Here is a 10,000-nt window from a genome sequence, read left to right on the forward strand (position 1 = left end):
CTGGAGGGACTGGTTTTATTTAGTCAGAATTTCGCCTAGTTCCAGAACCTCTGGTAGCAGTGTATTCTAGAACAGTCTGGTGATGTCTCTCACCTCTTGGGCTCCTTGCTAATGGGCTAATTCTGAGATGTTTGTCTGTTGATGCGCTGCCATCTCAGCTAAAGTGTTTGGATGCAGCAGATACACAGCCTTGTGACTTGTGCCTGTGCAGTATCTTAAAATGTCTGTCCACATTGTTTTAAAGACTCCCACACAAATGAAACATGACAGTGCCATCAACAAAGGCTATTTTGTCTGTCAGTCAGAGTGGCCCCTGCTGTAATTGTCTACGACAAAAACAGATTCAGCAGAATTAGCCTGAGAATTACACTGAAGGGAGTAAACAGGCTGAGATTCATCATCCTCCAGGTTTCAGCCAGGTGCCCCTTTGTCAAGGCCTGATGGGACAAATCTTTCTTGCAGTATTAAAAAAAAAAAAGATGATGAAGAAAAGGAAAAAAATGAAAAGAACAAAAAAAATCACCCTCATGCATAGTAATACCATTCATCTATATTCTGCCCCAAGTCAGAATATATGGGGGAAAAAAAACTATGAATAAAAAATGTCTGCGCTGGTAATAAGTGCGGGGCCAGAGTAGCGACGGCACCCAGATATTCAGAGTTGTCACGTCACGTCTCGGTCGACTGGGCCCACTCCACGGGCCTCCGCGCTATTATTGCAATTTATTACCGCCCAAAATGAATGTGTGATGGGGGAGGGTGGGGAGGCGTGGGGGTTTCAGGGTGGGGGAGAGCCATGCTTGAAAATGTCAACTAAACAGCTCCTGATTGTTTTTAACCGGCGCGGCACAGTGCGGTGCTGCTATTCAGCCTGCCAGCAGCAGCAGCAGCAGCAGCCAGCCAGCCAGCCTCTAGCCAGCCTCTAGCCAGCCTCTCATCTGCTGCATGGTGTGGATGACAGCCCGCTCACAGGCGCGCAAAAAGCCCTCACACACTCGTGTGTGTGATGAGTGCAGGCGTCCGCACAGATGCTTTATCACCTAACTCAGCCCTGTATACGCCTGTTACACAGGGGGAACATGTGCAGCCAGAATCAGCACAAAAGCCATGTGTGATATGGACAGGTGAAAACACCTAACTCATCGAAGGAGACCATATGACTGTTACACGGGGTGACCTGTAAAATGTTGTTCTTTATGAAAACTACCAGTGCAACAGGCCTTTGTGCCCCAGTCCTCATGTATGTGTATGATGACCTTTGACCTGTGTAGTCCAGAGGGATGTGATGACGACCTGTGTGGTCCAGAGGGATGTCATGACGACCTGTGTAGTCCAGAGGGATGTCATGACGACCTGTGTAGTCCAGAGGGATGTCATGACGACCTGTGTAGTCCAGAGGGATGTCATGACGACCTGTGTAGTCCAGAGGGATGTGATGAGGACCTATCTCACTGGTGAAGCACCTACTGTATATCCTGTATTATACAGGGTTACCTGTAAAACATCGCTCTTTATGAAAACTACTAGTGCAACAACTTATTGTCCCCTTGTGTGTGAGGGCTGGTGTGGTCCAGAGACTGGTGCACTGGCGAAGACCACGGACCTGTTATAAAGGGTAGCCTGGTTTCTTTGTGAATGATGACACTGTTTTTTTCCTCATGCTGGTCTGTACTCTCAGGGCCGTGAGGAGAGCATGCTTTCTCATGTCTTTCCTCATGCTAGTTCCTTCTAATGCTACTCTTTTCTCATGCTAGTCCTTACTCATGCTAGTCTGTCCTCATGCTAGTCTTTCCTCATGCTAGTTCCTTCTAATGCTAGTCTTTCCTCATGCTAGTTCCTTCTAATGCTAGTCTTTTCTCATGCTAGTCCTAACTCATGCTAGTCTTACCTCATGCTAGTCCTTTCTCATGCTAATCCTTTCTCATGCTAGTCCTTTCTCATGCTAGTTCCTTCTCATGCTAGTCCTTACTCATGCTAGTCTTTTCTCATGCTAGTCCTTTCTCATGCTAGTCTTTCCTCATGCTAGTCCTTACTCATGCTAGTTCCTTCTCATGCTAGTCTTTCCTCATGCTAGTCCTTACTCATGCTAGTTCCTTCTCATGCTAGTCCTTACTCATGCTAGTTCCTTCTCATGCTAGTCCTTTCTCATGCTAGTCCTTTCTCATGCTAGTCTTTCCTCATGCTAGTCCTTACTCATGCTAGTTCCTTCTCATGCTAGTTCCTTCTCATGCTGGTCTTTTCAGCATGTCTACATGTGCTCTGTTGTCTCAGGTCCATGAGGAGAGTGTGCTGGTGGACCTGAAACTTATGGACCTCAAAGACTCCCTGCCAGCGGATTTCACCCCTATCCAAGAAACCATAGACACCCGTAAGCTAAACCGCATCCTCAAAATCACTCTTTCGTTCACCTCTCTCCTCTACTCTCCCTTCCCCACCGAAACCCCTCCTCCTCCTCTTCACTGCCCTGTTGATGTCCCAAGGCCTCCAGAGCTGAGGCTGGTGAATGTTTCATAGCCAAGAGCTGTTTGTGTGTGTGTGTGTGTTTGTTTCATGGCCCAGAGCTGTGTGTGTGTGTGTGTGTGTGTGTGTGTGTGTGTGTGTGTGTGTGTGTGTGTTTCATGGACCAGAGCTGTGTGTGTGTGTGTGTGTGTGTGTGTGTTTCATGGCCCAGGTTAGCCAAATTTATGACGGTCTGTGGGAATAAAATAAACATTTTTCCCTGGAGGTGCAAGTGCTGAGAATGATGAGTCATTGTTTATCTGGAGCCGAAACCCCGGCCACGGCGGCCACCGCCATGGCTGCATTCTTCTTTATGAGCGCCTTATTTATTTATGTATATATTTGGGAGGAGTGGCGCTTATCTAATATTAATGAAATGCATTCCCCGTTGGTTTAGTGCTTTGTGAGCACTGCAGACCCCCGGTCTCTCTCCGCGCATCTCTGAGGCTGTAATAATACTCCGGCTTTGAGAGCAGGACAGCATGTTTATTATTTTCATTATTATTGCATTTATAGTGCACTTGTTTGCGCTCTGACAGACTGAATGGGATGGGCTCAGAAGCAATACGGGGGAGAGCATAGAGGCTTGGCTGGAGGGTTGTGCTGGGTTCGGCTGGAATGGATAAAAGGAAGATGAAGGCTTGTTGGTCTTCTGCTATAGTGCGTTGCTTTATGGTGTGAAACCATGTTTAATGGATACCACAGCCACTATATCGCCTCTTACACTCAATCAACTCATGGAAAACGCCACGCAGTTATTCTCCAGACTGAATTAGACACCATGCTGAATGAAATCACCATGTCTACAGGGCTGAAACATTCTCAACACAGGACCTTACTCTGATAGATCACTCTGTTTCACGGTAACTGCTAATATCACACACACGTATCTATTTTATACGCCCTCTAAATGCACACAGTTTATTCCTGAGCTCCACCACCCAAATAAATGCCACGGAAATAGAAGGGTGATGTCTTTGAGCTAAGCTGCCACATTTCATCTATTTCCTTACCCTTGTTTTAGAATGCTAGTTATTTAAATTGAATCTATTAAATCTACTGAATAGTATAATGTAAATTGAATCTAAGAGTTTAATTCTGTAATATTAAAATTTGTAAAATAACATAGCTATTAAAATCAATATAAAGTAGCTTAGCTCTGAATGTTTCTTTGTCAATTTTTAAGAGCAGTGTGCAGTGCTAGTGTAGTGTCATTTATGTACTGAATAGTATCATGTTAATTGTGTAAAAGTACTGTAGTGTGTGTCTGTGCAATAGTTAAGGGAAAATGTATGGTCCGGTCATTCTCGAAAATAAAATCCCGACAGGACGATGTATCGCCATGAAGGGATTTTGTTTAATTTAAATGACCAGCAGACTATACATTATCCTGCTAATTATATGGTTTGGTGCCAAAACGATAAAATAAAATTCTCCAAATATTTATTATGAATGATTTTGTTTTTGCCATTTCATTTGAAAGTTTCACTGAAAAAATTAGTCCTTCACGTAAATGGAACGTTAATGTCGCAGTTGTTGCGTAGCAACATATTGCCTACTGACTTCAAATTACAATGAATTTCTGTTCAAATAAGTGAATTGACTACTTGTGGAATAAAATGAAAGACATGAATCAGAAGCACATAACCAGTTGCCAATGTCAGCAGTCATTATTCATTTTCAGCTCTCGCTATCTAGAATTATCCAACCTTCGAATGTTGGACTGGCCCATTCAATTCGAAGGAACATTCTGTAGCATTCTGAAGAGCCGTATAAGAATATAATATAAGTGTCTAACAGCAGTGTGCACCTGTGTGAAGGTATAATAATAGTGTCTAACAATAGTACCTGGGTGAAGGTATAATATAAGCCCAAAACATCGATACTAGCTCCACATCAGAAGCACGCAGTGGGAAAAATACAAACTGTTACTGCAATGCACTACTCTAATCCATCCACTAGGGCCAACGCTGAGCCGTTTACATATGAGGTCAAGGGGCATCGTAGACTGCGATTAATCTGTAAAGAATGCTTTTGACGGGTTATTTTTCTATAATTAGTCAGTCAGAATAAACGTTATTTTGACAACCCTAAATATGATATAAATGTCTGACAGTAGTGTGTATCAGTGTAGAAGTAGTATAATGTATTTGTGAAGCAGTAGTGTGTATCTGTCTAGAAGTAGTATAATATATTTCTGTAACAGTGGTGTGTATTTGTGTAGTAGTAGTATAATATATTTCTGTAACAGTGGTGTGTATTTGTGTAGAAGTAGTATAATATATTCCTGTAACAGTGGTGTGTATTTGTGTAGAAGTAGTATAATGTAACTGTAACAGTAGTGTATTTCAGTGCCTCTCGGCCATCTCTCTCTCTCTCTCTCTCTCTCTCTCTCTCTCTCTCCAGAGGAACCTGCTCTGAGGAAGAAGAGGCTGTGTGTGAAGTTCGCTCCTCGTCTCTCTGTTGCGACAGCCGTGTGTGAGATTCAGATTGGCCGCTCCAAACACACGGCCAGTAACTTCACCTTTATAGGGTAAGATCCCAAACCGACACTAAACCCAGTCACCTCACACTTATAGAGTAAATCCCAGTCACCTAAAATTTTGACTAAACCCCAGTCACCTCACACTTATAGGGTAAGATCCCAAACCGACACTAAACCCAGTCACCTCACACTTATAGACTAAACCCCAATCAGCTCACACTTATAGACTAAACCTAGTCACCTCACACTTATAGACTAAACCCCAGTCACCTCACACTAATAGAGTAAACCCCAGTCACCTCACACTTATAGAGTAAACCCCAGTAATTATGCCTTCGTCGTACCCAAAACCCAAACTTCACATACATTCTCGATATAGCCACAGAAAAAATGTCTATGATATTTTTGCTTGTGTTTAACCACTATTAAGTCCAGTAAACTGTTGAAATAAGTGCATCCCTGTTTTGCAAGTGTATCTGTGTGTGTGTGTGTGTGTGTGTGTGTGTGTGTATGTGTGTGTGTGTTTGATATGAGTCTTTGCACTCATTGGCATTCTCTTTGAGTATTTCATCATTTGTAATGTTGAGATGTTGTGTGTGTTTATGTGGTAAACATCCTGAAGCTATGTTTGTTAGCGGGTGCTTTGAGGCCAGGTTAAGTGCTCGGCGTGCTGTCCGCCTGGCGTTCTGATTGGTTTATGGAATCCCCACGGGTGGAGCGTTTGAAAGCCTCGTGGCTCGTAGCTGTCTCTGCCTTCAGCCCGCTGCAGGCATCTCTGTCTCTCTCTCACACACACACACACACACACACACACACACACACACACACACACACACACACACACACACACACACAGTCACCACACACACACTCAAAAACACACACACACACACACACAGACTGAGCTGCATAGATGTCCTGCCAGCTAGTGTTTATGGTGCCCAAGAGATACAGCTAACGCACACAAACACAAACACAAACACAATCACACACACACACACACACACACACACACACACATACACACACCATCGCTTATCGTTTGCAAGCTCTCCCCCTTATAAATGTTGGGGGTGGGTTACGCGTATTATTGCATGTATATTTCATAGCGTGGGCTTGTTTATGCACCGAGCTGAGGCTGAGCGCACGCACTTGTGTGTGTGTGTGTGTGTGTGTGTGTGTGTGTGTGTGTGTGTGTGTGTGTGTGTGTGTGTGTGTGTGTGTGTGTGTGTTTTAAGGTTTCATCTGAAGCGTCTGTGAAAGATGAATGCCCCCCTAATGCTTGTTTCCCCTGCAGGGAGCTGAATGGGATGAGTATCTGGTACAGGATGGGAGACCTCCCTCAGCCAACCAGCCAGACGCCCAGCCTGACACTGGCCTCCATGACCTTAGATGGGCCTACTCAGCACAGGTAGGAGACCTCCGCCACAGAGCCATGCTTAAACGAAACAAAACACCACTTTATTTCAAAAATATTATAGCAAATAACCCTTTACATGCAGTGTATCAGTGTGAGTATTACACATGGGTTTAAGATATGTGTGTCGGTGTGTCGTGAGTGAGGTACTACTGATTCAGATAGACATGAGTGAGGTATTCCTGAATCAGTGTGACGTGAGTGAGGTATTACTGAATCAGTGTGACATGAGTGGGGTATTACTGAATCAGTGTGATGTGAGTGGGGTATTACTGAATCAGTGTGACGTGAGTGAGGTATTACTGAATCAGTGTGACGTGAGTGAGGTATTACTGAATCAGTTAGACATGAGTGGGGTATTACTGAATCAGTGTGATGTGAGTGGGGTATTACTGAATCAGTGTGACGTGAGTGAGGTATTACTGAATCAGTGTGACATGAGTGAGGTATTACTGAATCAGTGTGACATGAGTGAGGTATTACTGAATCAGTGTGACGTGACTGAGGTATTAACTGAATTAGCGTGACGTGAGTGTTACACATTGGTTTGAGGTTTAACTGAATCAGTGTGTTTTTCAGTTTATCAGAGACAGAAAGAGCAGACAGTGTCCTCAGGAGGTTTAGTAATATTCAAAGAACGGGTACCCAGGTGAAGGAAAAGCATGCATGTGTGAGAGAGGGAGGGAACGAGGGAGAGAGAGAGAGAGAGAGAGAGAGAGAGAGAGAGAGAGAGGAGTTATCTAAGACAGGTCTACTTCCATAGTACTGGAAGACAGGTGAAGAAAAAGAGATGGAGAGAGAGAGAGAGAAAGAGATAGAGAGACAGAGAGAGAAAGAAGGAGAGAGGGAGAGAGAGAGAGAGAGAAAGAGAGAGAGAGAAATACCCCATTGAGCATTCTGCACATGCAACTAATGCAAAAACGGAGTGTGTCCGGACCGGGGCCTTCAAAGAGCTCACTCTCACACACACACACACCCACATACACACACACACACACACGTTCTCACTCTCTCTCTCTTCCACGTCTGAGTTTGCTTTGAAAAGGGGCCAGTGCTCTCCAGAACGGTGAGCTGGTGTGTTGCGGTAATGAGCGCCTGTGTGCTGTGTGCTGTGTGCTGTGTTAGTGTGTGCCTGTGTTAGTGTGCTGTGTGCTGTGTTAGTGTGTGCCTGTGTTAGTGTGTGCCTGTGTTAGTGTGTGCCTGTGTTAGTGTGTGCTGTGTGCTGTGTTAGTGTGTGCCTGTGTTTGGTGTGTTTGGGTATTTTTGGGGAGAATGGGCAGCTGAAGTGTGTTTGAAGTCTCGGAACGATCTCAGTGAGGCTTCGCTCCTCACACCCCCTTTAACCATTTCAGCTAATCCTTCGCTCTTTTGAAGCCCACTTTCAACTCGGGGAGACAGAGGGGGGAGAATAAATTGCACCCCTTAGCTACGACCCCCCCCCCCCCCCCCCCCCCTCCCCATCGCAGTCTCTATACTGCCTGCTGAGATCACACACTCTCTATTCTGCATTAACATCAAAACTCATCTTCTCCTCACGGAGCTCGCCCTCTTCTCCCACTTCTCTGTGTGGAGTTCCTAGTCTCTTGCTTTTCAATGCAGAATCCTCCTTCTTCTCTTCAGGACTCTACTGCACCTTCTGCACCTCCTTCTGCTCTACAGGACTCTCCTGCCCCTCCTGCACCTCCTTCTGCTCTACAGGACTCTCCTGCCCCTCCTGCACCTCCTTCTGCTCTACAAGACTCTACTGCTCCTCCTGCTCCTCCTTCTGCTCTACAGGACTCTACTGCTCCTCCTTCTTCTCTACAGGACTCTACTGCTCCTCCTTCTTCTCTACAGGACTCTACTGCTCCTCCTTCTTCTCTACAGGACTCTACTGATCCTCCTTCTGCTCTACAGGACTCTCCTGCCCCTCCTGCACCTCCTTCTGCTCTACAGGACTCTCCTGCCCCTCCTGCACCTCCTTCTGCTCTACAGGACTCTACTGCTCCTCCTTCTTCTCTACAGGACTCTCCTGCCCCTCCTGCACCTCCTTCTGCTCTACAAGACTCTACTGCTCCTCCTGCTCCTCCTTCTGCTCTACAGGACTCTCCTGCCCCTCCTGCACCTCCTTCTGCTCTACAGGACTCTCCTGCCCCTCCTGCACCTCCTTCTGCTCTACAGGACTCTCCTGCCCCTCCTGCTCCTTCTTCTTCTCTACAGGATTCTACAGCTCCACTTTCTCCTACTGCTCCTCCTTCTTCTCTTCAGGACTCTACTGCTCCTCCTTCTTCTCTACAGGACTCTACTGCCCCTCCTTCTTCTCTACAGGACTCTACTGCCCCTCCTTCTTCTCTACAGGACTCTACTGCACCTCCTGCACCTCTTTCTTCTCTACAGGACTCTACTGCACCTCCTTCTTCTCTACAGGACTCTACTGCCCCTCCTTCTTCTCTTCAGGACTCTACTGCCCCTCCTTCTTCTCTACAGGACTCTACTGCACCTCCTGCACCTCTTTCTTCTCTACAAGACTCTACTGCTCCTCCTTCTGCTCTACAGGATTCTACAGCTCCACTTTCTCCTACTGCACCTCCTTCTTCTCTTCAGGACTCTACTGCCCCTCCTTCTTCTCTACAGGACTCTACTGCTCCTCTACACAGGGATCTCCTGCTTCTATACATAGAGCCCCCCTCCTTCTCTTCCTTCTGCTTCTGTTCTCCTGCTTCTGTTGCCCTCCTGTTTCTCCACACAGGTTTCTCCTGCTGCGTCTCCCCTTCCTCCTTCTTCTCCACCCAGGCAACTGCATATTCACAGCACGCGCCCAGGGTGAGGTTAGGAATGCTCTGATCCTATCTAAACACACCCCACACTCCTACCCAGCATGCATCCTGGCTTTGAGGGACTAAGATGGAAATGCAGTATGAGCTGTGTGCTGTACCTCACCAACATACACAATACACAGTACCATGACGTTATTATCAAGCCAAAAACAGAGACGTCAATTTGAGGTGATGTAAGGGTGAGGTTGAGGTTTGAGGTGATGTTGCTTATGAAAGGGGCCTTCCCTTAAACATAGCTACATGTAGTCACTTTATTGCATATGTAAGGGGCCGTCTTCAAACATAGCTACATGAAGTCACTTTATTGCACATGTAAGGGGCCGTCCTCAAATATAGCTACATGTAGTCACTTTATTGCATATGTAAGGGGACGTACTCAAACACAGCTACATGTAGTCACTTTATTGCATATGTAAGGGGCCGTACTCAAACACAGCTACATGTAGTCACTTTATTGCATATGTAAGGGGCCGTCCTCAAACACAGCTACATGTAGTCACTTTATTGCATATGTAAGGGGCCGTACTCAAACACAGCTACATGTAGTCACTTTATTGCATATGTAAGGGGCCATCTTCAAATACTGCTACATGTAGTCACTTTATTGCATATGTAAGGGGCCGTCCTCAAACACAGCTACATGTAGTCACTTTATTGCATATGTAAGGGGCCGTACTCAAACACAGCTACATGTAGTCACTTTATTGCATATGTAAGGGGCCATCTTCAAATACTGCTACATGTAGTCACTTTATTGCATATGTAAGGGGCCGTACTCAAACA

The 10,000-nt window shown here is 45.7% G+C and overlaps 1 protein-coding gene across 1 annotated transcript in view; it reads left to right on the forward strand.

Annotated features, from left to right (window-relative positions):
* mvb12bb (multivesicular body subunit 12Bb) overlaps positions 1-10,000 on the forward strand; it is a gene marked incomplete at both ends in the record, with an annotated part of 48,520 nt that overhangs the window by 11,090 nt on the left and 27,430 nt on the right. The window contains 3 exons of the mRNA XM_080852149.1: positions 2,272-2,368; positions 4,906-5,032; positions 6,282-6,395. Of these exons, the coding sequence (XP_080708275.1) occupies positions 2,272-2,368; positions 4,906-5,032; positions 6,282-6,395 (338 nt within the window). The remainder of the gene's footprint in view (positions 1-2,271; positions 2,369-4,905; positions 5,033-6,281; positions 6,396-10,000) is intronic.

This window comes from Sprattus sprattus (assembly GCF_963457725.1).
Source record: "Sprattus sprattus genome assembly, chromosome: 15".
Taxonomy (NCBI): domain Eukaryota; kingdom Metazoa; phylum Chordata; class Actinopteri; order Clupeiformes; family Clupeidae; genus Sprattus; species Sprattus sprattus.